This window comes from Felis catus, chromosome D3 (assembly GCF_018350175.1).
Source record: "Felis catus isolate Fca126 chromosome D3, F.catus_Fca126_mat1.0, whole genome shotgun sequence".
Lineage (NCBI taxonomy): Eukaryota > Metazoa > Chordata > Mammalia > Carnivora > Felidae > Felis > Felis catus.
The window spans coordinates 17,028,316-17,050,887 of record NC_058379.1 but is presented as its reverse complement, the minus strand read 5'-3'; the positions used below and the strand labels follow the sequence as shown (position 1 = coordinate 17,050,887).

General features: G+C 43.5%; 1 protein-coding gene across 1 annotated transcript in view; it reads left to right on the top strand.

The window, feature by feature from the left end:
* Positions 1–3,448: 3,448 nt before the first annotated feature.
* Positions 3,449–22,572, top strand: part of SPPL3 (signal peptide peptidase like 3) — a 138,399-nt gene continuing 119,275 nt past the window's right edge. The window contains exon 1 of the mRNA XM_023241495.2: positions 3,449–3,892. Coding sequence (XP_023097263.1) covers positions 3,870–3,892 — 23 coding nt within the window. The 5' untranslated portion in view covers positions 3,449–3,869. The remainder of the gene's footprint in view (positions 3,893–22,572) is intronic.

Sequence of the window (22,572 nt, the reverse complement as noted above, 5' to 3'; positions counted from 1 at the left end):
GCAATGGAAATGCCTCCCGGGCTTGGTCAGAGATCTAGAAACAAAAAAGAACAGAGCCCATCAGGAAGTGCCATCCACTCACTGTGGAATGTAAATAGAGAGCATGTGTGTGGGGGTGGGGAGTGGACGATAGAGGTGAAAATGGGTCGGAGAGGCAAGGGGGACGGTCGGACCCAAGCCTTTTACCCTCTCACTAGTGCCTACTCAGCCCAACCAGACCTGCAAAGCCTGCTCCCAGGAGTCTGTGCCTAAGGCAGATGACAGGTCCTGGGGAGACTCACCAAGTCTCTTTTGAACACAGTTGATAGAAGAAGTGATCCTATAATTACCGTGGTGATAATTAGAGGAACTCCCATTGCTTCTTTCAACAAACATTGCATAAAATGTGGCCCTCTTATCTTCGGGGATGGGGGGGGCGGTGCGGGGGGAGGAAGCCAGGCATCCCCCATGGGGGAAGCCAACACCTGCATCTATCTCCTCCTGCCAAGGCCAAGCACACCTGACTACCGGGCTGAGGCCCAGAGGTGCCATAGATACACCTGGGACTGCTCCAGGTTGGAGCTGAGTGCTGCTGGCAGAGTGACTGAAAGTCACTCCCCAGAGATCCTGCCCGGGACCTGGAGGTGCTTTCTACATCTTGGCAACCTTAGCTCCAGATGCTCAAGCCACTAGCCTGGGCTCACACTCCATCCTCCTTGGACCACATACACAGGGTTTCTGTGGCCTAGACACTCTCTTAGTCTTGTCAAATGCTGTTTGTTTGTTTGTTTTTTTATGAAATTTATTGTCAAATTGGTTTCCAAACAACACCCAGTGCTCATCCCAACAGGTGCCCTTCTCAATGCCCATCACCCACCCTCTCCTCCCTCCCCCCCTCCATCCACCCTCAGTTTATTCTCAGTTTGTAAGAGTCTCTTATGGTTTGGCTCCCTCCTTCTGTAACTTCTTTTTTCCTTCCCCTCCCCCATGGTCTTCTGTTAAGTTTCTCAGGATCCACATAAGAGTGAAAACATATGGTATCTTATGGCTTCTTATACAGTCTGCCTTCACTTGTTCACCCAGGAGACACTATGAGGACCCCTGGTTTAGATGGAGAGACAAAAACCTTTCTTTTCGTTTCTGACCCCATGCCTTTACCCAAACCTCTTCTCCTTCCTTTCTTCTACCAGATTTTTCTCAGTGCAATGAATGGTCCCATTGCTTCTGGGAAAGCCTTGACTTTCTTTCCTCAGCACCTCCTGTCCCATCCAGCAGATACCAACGTTTCACTTGGCTTTGCCTTTAATGACTCACTGGGAACTAAAAACCAAGTGAATTTCCCAGAGGCTCTCCATCTTTTTGTTTCATTAGCAACACGTCTGGTCTGTTTTGTTCTTAGCTTTCCAGGCAAGAAGCTTCTGCACCTCTCAAAGCCACTTGTACCAATGGCTTCTGGTCTTTCCCATGGGGTCTGAAACCTCAACTCATGCTCCTCTGAGACTCAGAATGACTGTATGTCACATTCAAGGGAATGTTTGGCATTCTGTAAGAGCACCTGGCAAAGCTGTAAGAGCTAAGTGAACATCAAAGTGTAGGCTCTCTGCCTTCCTATCTCCCCATGATATCCCTACATCCAGTGCTATTTACAGCTGGGAAGATATTTGCAGGCTGGTATCTTTCTGTCAATGGTCAGAGGAAGGGCACTTGGTGGCCTGGCATTTTCTTGGGGCCCTATCTCAAACCCTCTTTGGGACTTTGATCTTATCAGCTGGCCCTTTCCCAGGGCTCTGTGGTGGAGCTTCAGGAAACATGTCGAACCTGACTGGTCTTGGCATCTGGCAGTGGGGCAAGGAGGAAGAAGGAGAGAATGCCTCTGAAGGAAAAGTGTACTTGGCTTTCTCATTAATGGGTTCCCTTTGGGGAACAGGCAAGCAGCAGATGTATGGGCAGTGGCCAACTGATCCATTTGGAGATAGATTCGGGGTGTGGTGTTCCCTGTAAGCCCGGGCAGGCCCTGGGAAACTGGAGCAGAGCTAGATCCCGGCCTGAAATTGGCCAAGCTGCAGAGGAGCTTGAATATGCTGGTTTCGGGTGTGCAAGGTCTGCTCCCTCTGGAGATTGGGGTCCAGGGGGCACTCGTGTGTCTGTTGCCCAAGCATGCTTCTCAAACCTGGAGCTGCACTGATCATTTTCATTCATGAACATAGTAACTGGCTTATCTTGGCCCTTCAGAGTCTGGCCTCAATGCACCTTATCAGTCCCTTCTCTCAACACTCCCCAGCACAAACTATCCACTCCCACTCCCGGATCCAAGCTCACTCCAAGCCTTCACGTCTTTGGGCCTTGCCTCATGCCATTCTCTCTTCATAGAATGCCTTTTCTCCTCATAAGCCACTCCTGGAGAGGCATCCCCTGATGCCTAGAAGCTCAATCCATCTCTCCTCTCGCCTCCTACGCCCCAGATTCACTCTGTTGGTCTCTGGTCTAGCGCTGTTATTTTACTTTGTGCCTGCCTCCCGTCATCCCGATGGGCAGTTCCCTGAGCTTTTTGCTTTTGCAGGACCAGCTCCTTCCCATCCTTCAGGTGTCCACTCAAATGTCATCTGCTCAGCTAAGCCTTCCTCGACCACCCTATCTAAGGGTAGCCTCCACCCGTACACACTCTGTCCCATTCCCTTGAGTTATCGTCTTCACGAAACAGCACTTGACATCATCTTCACCTATTTGTCGGCTTGGACTATGTCTCTTCCTCTGGAACGTAAGCTCTTAGAGGGCAGAGATCCAGCAGAATCGGTGGATTTATCGTTTGGTTCCCCATAAATATCGGATGACGGATTAAGTGAAGGCAAGTGGGGGGTATTCGAGTTGGCACCCCGAGGACCTGGCACAGAGCCTGGCGCAATAGAGGCTGGCAGCACGGAACATTTGCTAAACGAATGAATGAACCAACGAACGAAGGGATGCGGCGCTCGGCCTGCGGACTGACAGGTTGACTGACAGTTGGGGGACCCGCGGCCGGCACACTGTTGATTGACGGCTGACAGCTGACTGGCAGCCAACGGACGCTTCGGGGCTCCTGATTGGCTGGCTGCTGCAGCCCCCTTAAAGGGAAATGGGAGGGGGCCCGAGGCGACGGCTCCGCGTGGGGAGGAGGCGGCACCAGGCGGCGGGAGGCGGCCCATCCGCCAGAAGCCTAGCGAGCCACAGTCGCCTCGAACCAGCGAACCGACGTCCCCGCGCAAGGGCCTGGCGCGAGGGGCGGGGCGCGCGCGTCACGTGAGCGTGTTTTGGGCACGTGACCCGCGCGGGTCCAAGGCTGGCCCCCGCCCCCTCTTCTCCTCCCCTCGGCGGGTGTGAGCCGAGCGGCCTCGCCTCAACGCCTAGCGCCCCCCTCAGCCGCCGCCGCCGCCGCCGCCGCCGCCGCCGTCTCCGCCTCCGCCCGCCGGCCATGTCCCCCGGCCGCCGCCGCCGCCGCTCGAGCGCGGCGCTCCCGCGGCCCAGCGCGCAGTGAGCGCGGGGCCCTCTCGCCGCTCGCCCGCCCCGGGGCCCCCTTGTTCTCCGCGCCGCCGCCGCCGCCGCCATGTTGGGTTTAGAGCCGCAGCGGAGCCGCCGCCGCCGCCGCCGGTGAGGGAGGCCGAGAGCGGAGCCCGCCCCGCCCCGGGGCCCAGGGAGCGGGGCCGCCTTGGAGCCCGGCCTCTCCCCGCCAGCCGCCTTCCCGGCCCGCCCGCCGTGCGAGCCAGCGAGCGAGCGCCGGGCCGCGGCCGCGCCTTCCGCTCCCGGCCCGAGCGAGTCCGCCGCCCGCCCGTTCGTGCCGCCGCCGCCGCCGCCGCCGCCGCCGCCGCCGCCGGGCCCGGCCAGAGCCTGCAGCGGAGCCCACGAGAGTCAGCGCCATGGCGGAGCAGACCTACTCGTGGTGAGTGCGGGGCTCGGGAGGCCGGGGCGCGGCGCAAGTGGGGGTCGGGGCGCCGGCGCGGCCGGCTGGGGGCAAGAGGAGGAGGAGGAGGAGGAGGAACAGGTGCGCGTTGCGGGGGGGAGGGCACGGGTTGGGGGTGCACGCCCCCCTCGTCCCCACCAGAGGGGGCGGCTGGCGCTGGAGGGAGGCGGTCAGCGGCCGGGGACCCGGCGCCCGAGAAGGGGGATGGAGGCGGCGGCGGCAGCAGCGGCCGCGGCGGATGTCATCTGGTCATGGGCGGAGCAGGTGATGGAGAAGGGGAGCATGACCCCAAAGGTGGGAGGCCCGCGGATGGGAAGTTGAAGCCCCTGGGCACCCCGGAACTGACTTGAGCGGGTGGCTCCCGGGCAGGAGGAATTGAAAGGGTGGGCAGAGGCGGGCCGGGGCAAGGGTTGAGCCACTGGGCTGCGAGGAAGCTGGTGGGAAAAACAGGTGATAAAAGAGGACGAAGTTGGAAGTTGTGAGAGAGGAGGAGCCGTCTAACTGGGGCCGCTGCTCAGCACCTGGAGGGCGAGTGAGGGAGAGTTGGTAAGGTGGGCAGAGGCCCGGGCATGACGGAAGGGTTAACGGCGGAAGGAGCGTCTTGGGAGCCATGGAGGGAAGTCCCTTGTGAAGAGTTTGGAAGGGGAGCCTGTTTGGATAACCACGTTCTGGAAGGGAGGTCGTTGGTGGCGGTGGGGCATGAGTAGAATCTTTGTGAGGGTCGGTACTCTGTTCTTCAGAATTTAAAGTGGCCTGGTGCCCTGGGTCAGGTGTGGAGATGGAAGATCTGCAAGATCTGCCCATTTTTATAGGACTTTTAAAGTTATTAAATAGCTTATTAAGGACTGAGAAGCGTTACTATGTAGTTTATAGAGTGAGAACATACCTGTCTTGAGAAGGGAGTGCGGTGTTTGGGGAGAAGGGGGTGAGAGGCCTCCCTGTAGCTTGTGGAGGTGGAATATTTGCAGGAGGGGTTGAGGGAATGATGATAGTTTCCTTGAAGGGTGGAAATTGGATAGTGCGGAGGAGGTAGTAACGGGAGGGTGAGGAGGCAAGAAATGGGATGATGGTGTGGGGATGGGGAATCCGGTTGCAACCTAGAGAGATTGAAGATGGTTTGCCTTTGGTTTGAAGCAAATTTGACTTGGGACAGAATTGTGTGCTTTCCCTTGTTAGAAAAGGGCACAGTGGAGTAGGAAGGGCAGGGCATTTGGAGTTGGAAGACTTGGTTTGGAGGTCCGGTTCACCACTAAGTTGCTTTATAACTGGGCAGGATAGTAAGCTCTCCATTTCTCTTCCCTTACTACTCGATAGGAGAATTGCCTTTTTCTTGGGTTGTAAAGATTAAATGAATAACTTTACAAAGCACATGGCAAGCTGTAAAGTGTTACATTTTACTACATTATAGTTAGGGAAACAGAGAGTGGGTAATAAGTGAAAACAAAGAATGGTTTTAGGTGGAGAGCTTTAATTGAGTGGATGCTTTGTGGTGGTTGGCGTTAGGATAAGTCAGGAACTCATTCTGTCTTCACAGAGGGAAAGAGGGTTGATGGTTGAAGATGATCATTCAAAAGGGAACCTCAGTGATGTATATACAAGCTCAAAAAGAAGATAACGGAAAGACCGAAATAAAGCAACACTAAAAGAAGAATTAAAACGTTGGTAAACAGTTGTGACCGCATATGTATTTTTAAAAGCTGTTTAATTGGATAGTTTTGAGCAACAGCGAGCTGCCTCTCCCTAGCAGGTAATAAGGAACACAAGACTGCGGCTGGACAGAGTAAGTTCGCCTTGTGGTAGCTAACTCATCTCAAGCGCTTAACACTCTGGCCCAGCTGAGAGTCCTGATGGCCACCCCGCTTTGTGCTGTATACAGGCCGCGGATGGTTGGAGGAAATACACTGGCCAAGAAGTGGGGGAAATGAGAGTGTTTCACTAGGTAGGTTGGCCACACACTATCTCTGTGTGATGTTGGACAGCTCTGCTCGTTCAGTAGGGACTATTTTGTGAAGTTTGATAGTTTACAATATTCATGCTGCTGAAATACTTCAGTCTCCGCTCCCTTTGGCTTTACAGGCAGAGAAGCTCCTTGAAATCAGAATGCTTAGCCTGTCATCTTTAGTATGTTTTGAGATGGAGAAACTTTTTACATCATCTTGAGAGAGGGAGTTGTCTGAGGCGAGAGGACTGGAAAACCAGGCAGCTTTCTAGGTTCTGATAGTTACCAGAGGTAATGATCCATGTGGCAGTAAGGTACTTGTTTAATTCTCCCAAGGCCCTGAGGTCGGTGGTCACTCCCTGTTTTAAAGAGGAGGAAATGTATGCTCAGGAGGACAAGTGATTTGTCTAAGATACTTCATCTGTGATGCTTTATTTTGTTGGACATGAATTCTCCCATCATTTTATTCATTCTCCTTGAAATGTAAGTATGGAAAAGGTATTCCAAAAGTACATGTAAACTGAGTTTTGGAATATCTCTCATTTGCAGTATCTTTGTCACCATTCCTTAGGTTCAGGCAAATAAGAGTTGATTTTTTTTTTTTTTAATAGACTTATGCTTTATTTGTATGTGGCCTTGAGGAAAATCAACCTCGTGGAGACCACTGTGGCAATATAGATTTGTCTGAGGATGGAGTCAGCGAAGAATGTAGAAGTCAGAAGAATGAAAATAGGTTTCTTTAGGATTTTCATATAATAAGATAATGTAAATCATAAAGCAAGATTGGCCATGAGGTGGTAATTGTTGAAGCTTAGTGATGAGTACATGGGGGTTTATTATTTTATTCTGTATACCTGGACATATTTACATTTCTCATAATAAAAAGTTAATTTAAAAACTCTACACATGCTGTTCATGCTGTTTTCTGATTTCTTGTGCTTGCTTTCTGTGTTGAGAAGCTTTCTGTGAGTAGGTGTATTAAGAATATGTAGGTTATGACCTGATGAATGAGGGGGCACGAGCCACCCAGGTAGTGGGCAGGTAGCTCCCTGAGCATGCGAGCTTCCAGTTTGGGCACATGAAATCCATGGGGTTGCTCTGGTTGAAGGTGCAGTTTCAGTACACCCATACAACAGAAGTACAGAGTTCCCCTTGTCTGTGGGGTTTACATGCCAGGACTCCAGTGGATGCCTGAAACCAAGGATAGTACTGAACCCTAATATATCCTATGTTTTCTCTATCCGTACATACTTACGATAAAGTTTAAATGCTAAATTAGGCCTAGTAAGAGATTAACAACAAAAAATAAAATAATTATGATGGCATACTATAATAAAAGTCATGTATGGTCTCTCAGAATATCTTACTGTACTGTACTCACCCTTGTTGAGATGATAGGAGATGATAAGATGCTTATGTGATGAGATGAAGTTAGGTGCATGAACATAGGCATTGTGATGTAGCATTAGGCTATTATTGACCTTCTGACGGTACGTGAGGAGGAGGATTATCTGCTTCTGGACTGTGGTTGACCCTGGTAACTGAAATCGTGGGGCCCCATGAGCCAGGGAGAGGGTAGACCTGTGTCCCAGGTCATGAGCAGGAGATACATAGCCGGGTAGCAAGCACCTGTGATTGGTGTGGTGGTCAGTAATTTGGGGGGCTTAATGCTAGTGGTTATTTTCAAAAGGTGCCCAGGGAAAAGCAAAGCAGGGACTTGTGATGAGTATCCCAAACTTGAGTCCTTATCTGAATGTCCAGACTCTGGGTGTGATTATGGATATCATACTAAAAAATGGCTAGGTAGCAACTCAGAAAAACAAAGTTCTTGTTCTCAATAGTTGCTTTCCTCATCACACTTTCTTCCTAGCAAATTCTATCAAAATCCTGTCACCCAAGGGTTCACTGCAAATTCCACTGAGCTGTGAAGCATTTTCTGAACCCCCCAACTGAAAGTGATCTCTTTATTGTTGATACTTGTAGTCTGCATCATTCCTCCCTTTACGTGTGTGAATACCTAAGCCTCTTCATTAGATTGTAGACTCTTTGAGGGTAAGGACACTATTAACACTAACCTTTGTCTTGCCCATAGCTCCTACTTAGGAGCTGATTGAGTGAACATGATTTTCAGAGTGTTTCATCCTTTGTTGAAAGGATTTTTTTTTAATTTTTTAATGTTTGTTTATTTTTGAAAGAGAGAGAGAGAGAGAGTGTGACAAGAGTGCAAGCAGGGGAGGGACAGAGAGAGAGGGAGACACAGAATCCGAAGCACGCTCCAGGCTCTGAGTTGTCAGCACAGAGCCTGACGTGGGGCTCGAACTCACGAGCCGTGAGATCATGACCTGAGCCAAAGTCGGACGCTCAACTGACTGAGCCACCCAGGCACCCTTGTTGAAAGAATGTTTTAAGTGTAAAGGGAAGCTACAGTTAGATGAGTGTTTATTATAATCCATATACTTATAGAAGAGGGCTTTTGGTAACTTAGTTTCCTGGTATCACTTGCTATAAGAATGAGTAATGCCATCCTTAATAAAGTTTTAAATAAAAGCTATTGACATGTGAAATTAAAGTTATTGGTAGTAACACCACAGTCTTTATCATGATTAAACCACAAGATTCTGCTTGTATCCTTTTTACTTGTAAAGGGAGGAAGTAAAGGAATGCATGTGAAAACACAAATAGAAGGTGCAAACTAGACTTTTATTAATTTGAGAAAAATACCTTGCTTGATAAATATTTTTGAGCAATTGTTTTAGCTTAAGTTCTGTGGGAAAGGGGAACTTGTCTCTCTTATTTCTATTTTTTAATTTTTTTTTAGGCTTGTCTCTTGATGGAGTCAATGCAGTACTTACAAAATTTATAAGTGCACTTGAATCTTGGTGGTAAAAGTTACTTATGTTAGGGTTAATGTTGGTGTAGGGGGAAAAGGAAATAAGTACATGTGAACCTCATTGGGATGAATTTTGTTACCAAAATAGTATCATAATAATTTATTGTGTTTCTCCATGCTAGGGCTTTACACGCATTGCTAAGTAAGGAAACTGAGGCTCAAAGAATTTAAGTAACTTGCCAGATAACATGTAAATGGTAAAAGGGCTCAAAGTCCAGACTGACACGAAGATTCTGTCACTGACTCTACTTTCATTTCCACAGTCGCCACTCAAGCCAACCCATCTATTTTTTTTTTTTTTATTTTTTTTTCAACGTTTTTATTTATTTTTGGGACAGAGAGAGACAGAGCATGAACGGGGGAGGGGCAGAGAGAGAGGGAGACACAGAATCAGAAACAGGCTCTAGGCTCTGAGCCATCAGCCCAGAGCCTGACGTGGGGCTCGAACTCCCGGACCGCGAGATCGTGACCTGGCTGAAGTCGGACGCTTAACTGACTGCGCCACCTAGGCGCCCCGAGCCAACCCATCTATTGAGTGAGTTCCTTGTTAGCCTCCTCACTGGGTTCCCCCCATTCTCCACACGATGGCCCTTCTGAGTGGCCTTCTAACTCCTTGACTCAGATCCTGTCAATCCTCTGCTTTTAAAACCCTTTGGTGGCCACACTTAGAATAAAATTTAAGTTCCTTAGTAGACTCTTCATAGTCTCATCTTGTGTGTGTCTCTGAGGGATGACAGACCATAAACAAACTAAAAGTTACACAAGGGTAAGAATCTATTTTGATACTCTCTCCAGGGCCTGGCACGTAATGGGTAGCTCGTAAGTATTTACTGAACAAATGAATGAGAATGCTTCCCTCTGGCCTACGTTTAAGATCTGCTCTAAGGATTGCATTATGTTGAGGTGATACAGTGTTATGATAATGGACTTTATCCTGTGAGGTATTTACAAATAGTGCTAAACCTGAGAGTGAGAAATAACACAGATCTCTGGAACTCACGGAAGTCACTTCTACTTTGCAGTTACTGTTGTGTGTCATTTTATCTCTAGTGATCATATCTGATTGTTGTATCTTGTGGTCATTGCATCTAATACAAGTTTTTCAGAGAGAAAATACTCAGTTGAAAATATGTCTCTAGTATTATAAACTTTAGATTTGCTCATTTAAAAAAATTTTTTTTATGTTTATTTATTTTTGAGAGAGACAGAGACAGAATGTGAGTGGGTTAGGGGCAGAGAGAGAGACACAGAATCCGAAGCAGGCTCCAGGCTCAGAGCCGTCAGCACAGAGCCCAACGCGGGGCTCGAACTCACGAGCCGTGAGATCATGACCCGAGCCGAAGTTGGCCACTCAACCAGCTGAGCCACCCAGGCGCCCCAAGATTTGCTCATTTTAAAAACATGTTTTGCTTAGGGTTAAGGTGCTGTAATAATGGTTTGGTGATGCATGATTCAAGCTGAAAATTAACCGAAACTAAAACCAAGAATTTGTACCAAAATCATTTTCCTCAATGTTTCTTATGAAGCCTGGGGAGGGGCAAGGGGGAAGCTGGAGAGTTTGTAGCCATATCAGCCTATAATTTAGCAAGTAGTATTACGAATTAAAATGCCTAATGTCCGTGGATTTCTCAAAACAGATTTCTACGTGACCACTTATTTTAGAGATGACCAATGCCACTGAATTGAGGTGTTATGTAGTTCTGTATAGTTGTATTTTACTTCAACATAATAACTTCATTTTTATCATTCTCACGTTTCATCAGACTATCTCAGGGAAAATCCAGGGGTGTTCTAAGAGGAGAGAGTGTGTCTAACCAAGTGCTGTTTTAGTTGGCTACGTTTGGCATCTGAACTTCATGTGGTTGCTGTCCCTGGCAATAGAGCCATAAGAATGACTTGATTTATTAAATTCTATAATATATTTTCTGGCGTTTAATGGTTGTTTCTTGAGAGTTAAAGGGAAGTATTGGTTTTATTCGTTGTATGTTTAAATCAAGAAATTTTTGGAACTTTGCAACAAGTTTCTGTAACACATTTTCCAATCCTCACTTAAAAAGTGAGAGGTAGAGTTCTCCTCTTCCGTAATTTTAACCTCTTAGGTGTGTAGAGGGGCTTCAGGTGACCAAATTCAATTTTACAGGGAAAATCTACAGTTAGTCCCGATAATCCTCACAATGAATTCTTACCTCTCAGATTTTATTAGTAGGTCTCACTAGGTCCACAGCTTAACATAAAACAGACCTACTCATTAGCTGTGATTGGACTAGATTGAGGACCTGTGAAAAGATTTGAAAGTATTTTTAAGATATTAGACTGATGAATATGCAGTCGCCTAATAGAGACCTAGTAGAAAATCCCATTTCTTGGTTTGTAGGTTGCACCCTAGCTTGGTAAGAAAACTCAATAATCTCTATTTTGGGCTTCTGGTATTGATAGTGAAGAACTATTAAGGGATAAAAAACAAAAGTGCACTAAAGTAGAGGTGTGCCCCCGTTGTTTTTTATGTAAATTGTATTGAACGTAAGTGATGGCTCAGAAAGTACTTGATTCTGCCAACGCCATTCACTAAATTTTTGTTTGAAATTCTAAAATACGAGGATCTACTTCTGTTCTGTTTTTTTTTGAATTGGGAAACATTTGTTGGGGGGTGATTTCCATCTCTGATGAACTGTGAGCTAGTCTTGTCTTGGTCCCAGTATTATATTCTGTACAGTGGTTATGCCTGTCCTCCATAGAATTGTTGCAAGGATTCAATGAGATAATGTAAGTGCAAATGCTTTGTAATTGCTAAGTGAAATATAAAAAGCAAGGTATTTGTTCTCTGCATTGTAAGATCCAGACAGGTTCCAGATACAGGTTCCTCACTACAGAAATGATTTTTCTCATTTCACGAAATAACTAGCATTTAACTTTGAGATGTTCAAATAATGTTTTATAAAAAGAATGAGAATAGTTTGCAAATTGTCATTGATTTGTATTGTTGCCTTTGAAATGTGCTGTAAGGTCATCTTCTAGTCCTGTTTTGAAGTCCAACAAACAAGAAAAACCATGAATAAAAGCTAAGTTTTTTCATAAAATAGTTTTATTTTGATCGCTTGAAGGCAGTTTCCTTCATAATGTATTCATGTGAGGGGAAGAGAGCAGTGGTATGGATAAACCTAGTCTTTTCCTGGTTTTCTCTGGAATGGCCAGGACACTTGGACCCTAAAATGTGTGAGGAGGGGCTGTTAGCAGTTTCTTATCTGTTTCCCTACTCCGTACCAGGTCTGCCAGGCACACCCATTTCCCTTCATCTGGAGGCCTCAGATTTTGGCTTCACTCTTGACCTAAATAGGACATGTGCAGCAAAGTTTTAATTGTTTCTTCAACTTAGTTATACAGACATTTTGACTTAAGTACAGTACTTGACTTTGTTGTTTCCTTGTCTTAAGTTTTGCTTGAGTTGTCTAGCTTTACTCTCCAAATCTGTAAATCTTCAGGCTTTGCCTGACAGCCTTAACTTTTAAACATTGGACTGTATGCTTTACTGACTTTATAACCCCCAGAAATTTACATTCATTTCTCAAAAATGCTTGGAAAAATACTACTATTAGAAGTAAAAGTTAGTTTTAGAGAGTGAATTCTTTTATCTATGCATTGATTAGTGCAAGCACCAATACCTTAAAAATATTTTCAAACATTGGGGCGCCTGGGTGGCTCAGGCGGTTAAGCGTCCGACTTCGGCTCGGTTCATGATCTCGTGGTTTGTGGGTTCGTGCCCCGCGTCGGGCTCTGGGCTGACAGCCCGGAGCCCCGAGCCTGGAGCCTGCTTCCGATTCTGTGTCAACTTCTCTCTCTGCCCCTCCCCCACTTGTGCTCTGTCTCTCTCTATCAACAATAAATAAACGTAAAAAAAAAAAATTTTCAAACATAGCTTTCAGAGGGGCTAAGTCTAGTCTTGTTACAGAAATGCCACCTGATACTGCTGCAAGGCTAGCGAGAGTGAAAGATTTGAGATAAGATCAGTTAATTAGGAGGGAGAGAATAGAGAGGGCAGAATGGAAGACCGGAAGTTGAGGCTTGGGAAACTCACAACTGAGAATGGGAGGAAGAAGAGGAATCAAAGGAAGTTCCATCAGAAGTAGGGTAATTAGCAAAGCTCCATGGCAGTGAAAGAAAAGGCACAGAGAATTTGGGGGGGCAAGAGTGTAAAAAGCTACAAGGTTCAAAGAGAATGAAGAAAAAACAGGCTATTGAATTTGCAAAGGAAGTCATTAGTGAAAGTGCACTAATAAAGATCAGAGTAGTGAGGGTGAAAGGCAAATTAGGGAAGGGTAATGAAGAAATAAAGGCATCCTTTGGGTACTGGCCATTTGTTTGCCAAATAAGATGGGAAAGATGTAAGGAAAGAGTATGCTTGGTATAGACAGGACCATAGGGTCTTCTGTTTTTATTGATAAGGTAGAGAATTGTATATTTGAAGCCAGGGAGAAAGAGAAATTGATCTTGGAAAGAGATTATTATTATTTTACTGTAGTTTAAATTTAGAGATTTTTATTTATTTATTGCAGTCATGGATTTCAGTTAGGAGTTGTGAAGGGAACTTAATGGGAAATGAACAACACTTAATGGGGATGTGACATTTAGTCTTTGATTCTTTGGATCTTTACATTAGTACTATTTCGGATTGTATTTCATTTGGATGTCTTGTTTTCTGTGTGTGTGTGTGTGTGTGTGTGTGTGTGTGTGTGTGTGTGTGTGTGTTAATTGTGTCCAACCTCTTTGGTCATTTGAAACATTGTTGCCTTGTAATCCTACTTCCCTGTATTTTCTTTAAAATACTTGTTATTTCTGCCAAACTGGATTACTCACTGTTTCCCCTTTTATTCAAGCTCTTATACCTGGTTAGCCTTTTTCCCAAGTCTCTAAATATGTAAGTCCTATGCATCTTTGAAGGTCCAGCTGAAATGCTTTCCTCTTGTTACAGAATCTTTTTGATTTGTCTAGAAGAAATATTCTTCTGATGCCTGTAGTTCTTTATCTGATCCTGCCATGTGGCAGCACTTTGATGATTTTCTGACCTTGCATTGAATATATTTATGTGGCTATCTTCCTACCTTGACCGTGAACTCTGGGTAGAGGCTGAGGTTTTCTTTTTTTTAAAGAATGAATGTTTTAGACGTGACAGTTGCCAGGTGCTGGATTTTAGAATATAATGTTTCCTTAAAAATATAATGAAAGGGCACATAGAAGAGAGGAGAGAATACTTACCTAACATCTCACAGCTCTTTGAAGAAAATACAAAAGTAAAATTGTTATTGTTAAGTTGGATCAAGTGCTGTGGCCAGGTTTGCCTAACTTTCTAATATCCGTATAGCACCTTGAGAAGGAAAGTGGCTCAGCCCCCGAACCAAACACCTATGGGAGGCGTTTACAGAGGACCACAGGCTCTTTAGAGTCAACGTCTTCGTTTATCTCAGTCTTCTTCAACTGGACTGCAGACCAACTGCTACCAATTTATTTATACTTGATCTCCCAAACAGGCACTTTGTGATATAATACTATTTTTTTTTTAAGTGGAGAAGCTCTGCTTTTTTTTTTTTTTTTTTTTGGTAATTAGCAGGGGACGAGTTTCAGTCACATGCTCAAATGAAAATATTTTGCAGGAAACTTCCTTTGAGGTATGAGGAGCAATAAGTTATGTGGAAACCAGCTTCTGAGCACTTTAACATTTTCTCTCTTGCTTCTATTTCAGAGTTTCATATTCCTTGTATTTAAGCTTTTGTTTAAAGAGCTGATAGCATGATCAGTACCTCTGAGTTACAAGAGAAATGTTTATATTATTGGTTGCATTCACATGAGTGTCTTTTTAAAATTGCATTGCAGTGTTCAGGTACAATTTGGTGGTGGTATAGGAGATATCTGTAAGGGGTTGGATATCAGAAGTTTAAGAGAGAAATTGTTTTTGGAAAGTAATAGATTTTATAAGTAAGGATCTAAAAGATATATTTCTGATGATTTATCTTAAGAGGATTTTATCATATTTTTTCCTTAATTTTCTTTATATTTTATCTGAAAATATTCAGTTCCTTCATATTTTTGTTGCTTTTACTATCAAGAAAGTATATATGTCTCACAATAATATTATTTGTTTCAATTTACAAATTGTTCCTTATGTTATAAAGAATGAACCTCCAATGTAGTCTAATATTTAGATTAAAAATACAATTTTTTTCTGGAAAAAAATGGTGCTAGTTTTTTTTTTTAAATAGAAACTTATTTTGCCTTCATCTTTTCCCTGTTTTTAAGAGACTGTTTTCTCTTTTAACTCATTTCTTTTCTCTTGTTTAATAATTGTAATTCAGAAAGGGCAATTAAAAAAAATCTCGGCCTAGTGAGTACATATTTTAAATTGCATAGATACAGCAGTGCCTCAGTCTTAGTTTAGAGTTCAATAACCTAGTCGTCTGGATAGGGATAAACCAGGAGTTTGGGGGATTAGAAATTTGTTTTTGTTTTGCACCTTTGTATGCTGTGCAATGGTGAAAATAACTGACAGACCTAAGGATGATATATTAGGCTGGTATTCATGGATAGCAAAGGTTCCAAGACCTAATGCTAAAGGTTACCAACCAATTTAGAACAAAAGGGACTAACAAGTAGAAGTGAGAGAGAACAGTGAATAGCAGATGTGATTGGACAGTAGAAGCAAGGCAAAGGTTACGAGACTCACGCATCAGTAAACTCAAGTAGTGAGACCAAATGGAAAAGATAGCCAGCTACTAGAATAGGAAACTCAGCCAGAGTCATCATGTGGCAAAGGTGCAAATAGCCCCATACATCTCTGCAAATCCAGCTTTGTGCTTCAGTTTAGGCTTACCAAGTTGATAATGAGTCAACATTTGGTGATGAGGCAGTCTTAGCCTGTCCCATAGCTATCAAGAGCTTCTGGTGGGGCATCACTGCTAGAGACCTTGGAGACATTCTTAATCCCCGTCAAACAAGTCAGTAAGTCCTGCTCTTTATATATATATATATATATATATATATATGTATTTTTTTCTTCAATTTTAGAAACAATTTGTCTCCTCTTCATTCCCATCGTTGTCCCTAGATGACCCTTATTTGTGTTCCCTTAATACATCGTACTTACCTTTTTCTTTTTTTTTTTTAATTTTTTTTAACGTTTATTTATTTTTGGGACAGAGAGAGACAGAGCATGAACGGGGGAGGGTCAGAGAGAGGGAGACACAGAATCGGAAACAGGCTCCAGGCTCTGAGCCATCAGCCCAGAGCCCGACGCGGGGCTCGAACTCACGGACCGCGAGATTGTGACCTGAGCCGAAGTCGGCCACTCAACCGACTGAGCCACCCAGGTGCCCCCTGTACTTACCTTTTTCAACTGTTGTTTGTTTCCTTATTTGTTTCCTTGTAAAGTATTGAGGGCCTGATTATATTTTGTGTCTTTATCCTCAGTGGCTTGGCACATAGTTTATTTAAGTGTTATTCTAGGGGCACCTGGATGGCTCAGTTGGTTAAGTGTCTGACTTTGGTTCATGTTGTGATCTCATGGCTTGTGGGTTTGAGCCCCGGTTCGGGCTCAGTGCTGAGAGCCCAGAGCCTGGAGCCTGCTTCAGATTCTGTGTCTGCCTCTCTCTCTGCCCCTCCCCTGCTTGTAATCTGTCTCTCTCAAAAATAAGTAAACATTAAAAAAATAAATATTCTGTATTTTATTTTTTAAAATAACCCTAAAAGTAAAATTAGTAAGATGGAAGGTTATGTGATATCTTCTGTTGCTTTCAACTTTCAGTTTAAGAGCTTGAAGGGACAAGCATCAAATATCATTTGGGTCTATAGGTCAGTCTTTTACACTAAGTAATTGAAAATATTATTGTTGAAGATGTTAGGCTGGACCTACCTTGGTTATAACTAGTTTATGGAACCTCTTCAAAATACAGTGGGAGAATTGATCACTGTGTTGGTTAGCTGTTGCTGCAGTAATACTGCATAACAAATTATCCCCACACCCGGTGGCTTAGAGTAGCAGTCTGCAGGTTGGCTGGGCACCTTTGCTTCTTGCTTCAGATCTGTAAGTCAGTTGGACGGCTCTACTGCATGTGTGTTTAATTTGGGGTCTAGACAGAATGGGCAGCAGCATCTGCATGGGTGTGTCGGGGGCAGTTCTTCTCATGACAGTGGCAGAAGCATAGGAGGGCAGGTGGAAACCTACAAGACTTCTTGAGGCTCAGGCTCAAAACTGGCATACTGTCATTTCTGCTTCATTCTTTCAACCGAAGCAAGTCTTTGGTGGAAACCAAAGACAAGGAGCCACAAAACTAAATCTTCCCCATTTGTGGGAGGAGCTGCAAAATCACATGGCTACAGAGTAGATTCTGGGAGAGGCGAGGAATTAGTGCCAGTAAAAGCAGTCAACCACAATTGGAAGTTCCCACTTCCCTTTCATGTGACTAGGTGTCACTTTTTCATTTTGTTCTAAAATGAAGCATATCATATAGTCAGATTTCATGCAGGTCTCTTTCTCTAGCATTCAGGTTTTCTCTCTAATCTTTTATATTTTTAAAATAGCATTTTTGAGGTATACTTCACATACCATATAATTCATTCATTTAAAGTGTACGTCTGGTGGTCCCTGGGTGGCTCAGTTGGTTAAATGTCCTACTGAGCTCAGGTTGTGATCTCACAGTTTGTGAATTTCAGCCCCTCATCAGGCTCTGTCCTGACAGCTCAGAGCCTGGAGCTGTTTCGGATTCTGTGTCTCCCTCTTTCTCTGCCCCTCCCCTGCTCTCACTCTCTCTCTGTCTCTCTCAAAAATAAATGAAATATCAAAAAATAAAAATAAGTGTACATCCAGTGGTTTTTAGTACATTCACAGAGTTGTGGAGCCATTGCCACAATCAATTTTAGAACATTTTTTTTTTCCACCTCCAAAGAAACCCTGTCATTAGAAATTACTCCCTTTTCCCCCTTCTCCCTAGCTCCTGGAAGCCACTAATGTACTTTTGGTTTTTATGGATTTGCCCATTTCGTATAAATGGAATAATACAATATGTGGTCTTTTGACTTCTCTTAGCATGCTGTGTTCAGGATTCATCCATGTTGTGGCATGTATTGGTGCTTCGTTCCTTTTTATTGCCAAATAATATTCCATTTTATGCATATACCATATTCTGCTTATCTGTTCATCAGGTGATGATTGTTTTCATTTTTTGGCTATGATGAATAAATGCTACTATGAACATTCATGTAAAAGCTTTTGTGCAGATGTATATAAATTTACGTTTCTCTTGGGTCAATACCTGGGAGTGGAATTGCTGGCTCATTTTGTTTCTCTGTGTTTAACATTTTGAGGAACTGCCAAATCGTCTTCCAAGACAGCTGTACATTTTACATTCCTACCCACAATGTTTGAGGGTTCTGATATCTTCACCTCCTCACCAGCACTTGTCATTGGCCATGTTTTTTTATTATAGCCATCCTAGTGAGTGTGAAGTGGTTCTTACTTGTGTAGTGTTTATATTTAAGGGTTTATAGAGGATAAAAGCAGTGGTTTAAAATGTTAGATCTGTTTGCACTTAACAGGGTAGTACCAGAGTTGCCACCTCAGTTTTAATTACCTAAAAAAAGGTAAATTGAGGGGAAAAAAATATAATATTTTGACTCAGATTTTTCTTCAGGCTACTCCTTATTTTACATGCTAGAATCATTTAGCAAGAGATTAACCTCAGGTGATTGTTAAACTAGTTCTTTACCTTTGAGTAAGTGAATGCCCAGATTACTCCGGCAGCCTGCTGTGTCATCAGTAGTCTTGGGACTGTGACTGGTTTAATGACTGAAGTCGTTGGTTTTTTTTTTGGGGGGGGCGGGGCGGGGGTTGCATGGAGGGAGTCTTCTGTATCTGTTCTTTGCCAGCAAGGTAATCACTAGAGGAGTTAGTTGTAAAATACGACCTTTTTTGGGGCAGCACTGTTCAATAGAAATATAATGAGGTACACATTAATTGAAAATTTTCTAGTAGCTGCATTCAAAGCAAAAAGAAACTCATGAAATTAATTTTAATAATATAGTTTATTTAATCCAGTATATAAAAATATTTATATCATTGATTATATGTAATCAAAACAAAAATTAAGATGTTTTACATTTTTTTAGTACATAGTCTTTTCAGTTCAGAGTAGCGACATTTTAAAAACTTAACATCTACAAGTGGCTGGCAGCTGCCATATTGAACAACAAACACCATTTTGGAGGTCTAAGAGTTTATGATCTGGATTTCTGCTCACATGTATGATGATCTGTATCATTAGGAAAAACAGATGAGTGCTTGATCAGCCTGTATTTCTAGTTTCTCAGTTTTATGTTATTACTGCCTTTTCTTTTTTTAAATGTGGAAGAGAATCTTCAGAGGGGTACAGAGAGACCAGCTCCTTACAGCTCAGATTCTTGGCTGTGAGTAGAGATTAGTTAACAGGAGAAAGAAGAACTTTGGTCTCCCTCATCATTAAGGGTGTGTACCAGGTTCTGTAGTTCTTGGCAAGTGAAAGAACTGCTACCATTTGGTTCTTATTCTAATTGTTCTTGTACATTCAGGGTCTCATTTGGCCTGCTGTTTATCAGTTATATACCACTCATACTGTTTGACCACATAGTTCTCTCTTGGTTAGACAAAATAAGGCTGTGGGTTTGATCTCTGTAATTAATGACTGACTCTTTGCCTGCTGGGGCTTCACTATAGATAGTAACTAATGCAGAATAAACAGGATTCTCTCTTCCATGAGTTTACACTGTTGATAGAGACTGCTGGCATTTTGCCAGCAGATGTAATTAAGACCACTTCAAGAGAAGAGATTTCAGAATGGGCTATTGTATGGATGGTGTGTCCCAGTCAATCATTTGATTACTAGAGGGACTGAATTTGGTCAAGTGTCTTAATATTTGAGTGTCATTACTCATAGCTTATATTTTCTAGTTTGCCTCAGCCCTCACCACTTTCTGTTGCCTCACACAGATTCTGTATATTACTGGTTTATATCGTTTACCTAGCCCCTGCAGGCAGTTGAGTGTTGACCCCCTCCTGATGTCTATGATCAGTTGTAGGTCATTGCCACAAGGGTGGGTTAGGGATAAGGAGATGGCTGATCAGTGCCCTAGTGACAGTGGATAAAAAAAGACTTTATCTTATGAGTACTTCCATCGTGAGACACAAATACTCCATACTTGACCACTGTATTAAGTTTTGCTAACTATTGGATGTCTTAATGTTCTAATAAATGTTCCATCAGCTTCTTCTTTCTCTCTGGCCCCACTGCTGACTAGGGCATGGCCCCGGGCAAGTCTTACCCTCTCCATTAGTGCTGAGACCTCCCACCAGTGTCCAGATACCAGACGCCAAATTCCCTTTCTATTTTTTTTAAAGTTCATTTATTTTGAGAGAGATAAGAGCGTGAGAGAGCAAATGAGCAGGGGAGGGGCAGAGAGAGAGAGAGAGAGAGAGAGAGAGAATCCCAAGCAGGCTCTGCACTGTCATCACAGAGCCCGATGCGGGGCTTGAACTCATAAACTGTGAGATCATGACCTGAGCTGAAAATTAAGAGTTGGATACTTAACCAGCTGAGCCACCTAGGTGCCCCTTGAGTTTTAAAAAAAAAATTTTTTTTTCAACGTTTATTTATTTTTGGGACAGAGAGAGACAGAGCATGAACAGGGGAGGGGCAGCGAGAGAGGGAGACATAGAATCGGAAACAGGCTCCAGGCTCTGAGCCATCAGCCCAAAGCCCGACGCGGGGCTCGAACTCCCGGACCGCGAGATCGTGACCTGGCTGAAGTCGGACGCTCAACCGACTGCGCCACCCAGGCGCCCCGCCCCTTGAGTTTTTGATACACATTATGATTTTGATAATTTCCAAGTTTAGTTTGACACTTGTTCATTAACTTCATTTTTGAAATGTGCTTGAAAGAGAGAAATAATGCTTTTTAGTTTAGAATTTGAAATGCTTTGATTTATTGGTATTATAAAATATTCATTTAACAGTTTTACCTGTTCTCAACTGAGTGCATAGACTGCAGTGACTAAGCTCCAAGTTGGTTGAATCATCAGTGGGGATAGAATTGGAAGCCTTACTTCTTCTCTGGTCTTAGGCACTAAATAATTCCACTCTTCCGGTGGTAAAACCTAATTTAGACTTCTTCTGATGGCAAAAAAAAACAAGCCCTAGCTGACATGAAGTTCTTTATATTACCTGTTTATCCCTGTTAGGGTGACTCTTTGCTTTGCTGCAGAAATATTTGTGTTTGGTTATGGGGTACTGCCTGAAACCGTGCTAGGGTAATCCTAGTACAGGTTCTTTGTTTTCTTTTTCGTGGGTGTGTGTGTGTGTTGCCTTTCTGAAAGCCAAAAAGGGGTGCCTGGATGGCTCAGACAATTAGGCATCCAACTCTTGATTTCGGCTCTGGCCATGATCTCACAGTTGTGAGATTGAACCCCACATTGGGCTCTGCCCTGAGCATGTAGCCTGCTTAGGATTCTTTCTCTCCTTCTCCTCTGCTCCTCCCCTGCACTCTCTCTCACAAAATAAAAACAAAAATAGATTTAAAAATCAGGATTCCAGGGACGCCTGGGTGGCACAGTCGGTTAAGCGTCCGACTTCAGCCAGGTCACGATCTCGCGGTCCGTGAGTTCGAGCCCCGCGTTGGGCTCTGGGCTGATGGTTCAGAGCCTGGAGCCTGTTTCCGATTCTGTGTCTCCCTCTCTCTCTGCCCCTCCCCCGTTCATGCTCTGTCTCTCTCTGTCCCAAAAATAAGTAAACATTGAAAAAAAAATTAAAAAAAAAAAATCAGGATTCTGAAACATCCCTGGCTGCAAGAGTATCAGATGAGGAATTATGGAACTCTAGTACTACACATTTTATTGGTGCAGTTTTAGAAGATGTAGATAAACAGAAAAAGAAAAGAAAAACACTTCTACCTACCCCCCCCATCCCTCATTAAATTTGCTGTGTATCTTTCAGGTCTTTTAAAAAATGCATATGCTTGTGACTGTTGTTGTTTAATTACACACTAGTTCATAAAAAATCAGAAATCTTGAATAAGTAGTAATAAAAAAAATTATCGTTACCTAAAATTTAACTTACCTAGAAAATTCGTGGCAACATTTCATGGTACCCTTCTGGGTATTATAGGAAGTATAGATTATTTTTTACACAAAAATAAGGATAGATTCATACTGTATTTTCCTTCTTGTGTCAAACTTAATATCTACAGAAGAATAAATGTTCTGTGTATGTTAGTTATGAGACATAATAAACACTCATGAACTTCACCAACCACCTAAAGAACTGCAGGATTACGAGTACTTTCTTGAAGCACCTGTGTGTGTACTCCTTGATCCCCCCTCCTACCTACCCTCCTCCCCCTGTCACGAATGTGATGTTTAACATTCCCTTGCTTTTTAAAAAACTAGTTTTACTATGTTTTACTGTATGATATAATGTTTATTTTTACTTTAATTTTTTACAGTTGAGTATTGTAAAGATATATATGGTATCTTTTATAATTTGCTTTTTTAAAATCAATATTATTTCCAAGACGTGTCCCACTTTTTGTACTCATTTTCCACTAATGTATAATATTCCAGCCTGTGAATTGTATCATAATTTATTTATCTATTTTCCTGTTGACGGATATGTAAGTTTCTAGTTTGGAACCGTTTCAAAGATTTCTGCTGTGAACATTCTTATATATATTCTTGGTGTTCTCTTTTTTTTTTTTTTTTTAATGTTTATTTCGAGAGAGAGAGAGAGAGTGAGCACGCAAGCACTAGCATGGGGAGAGGAA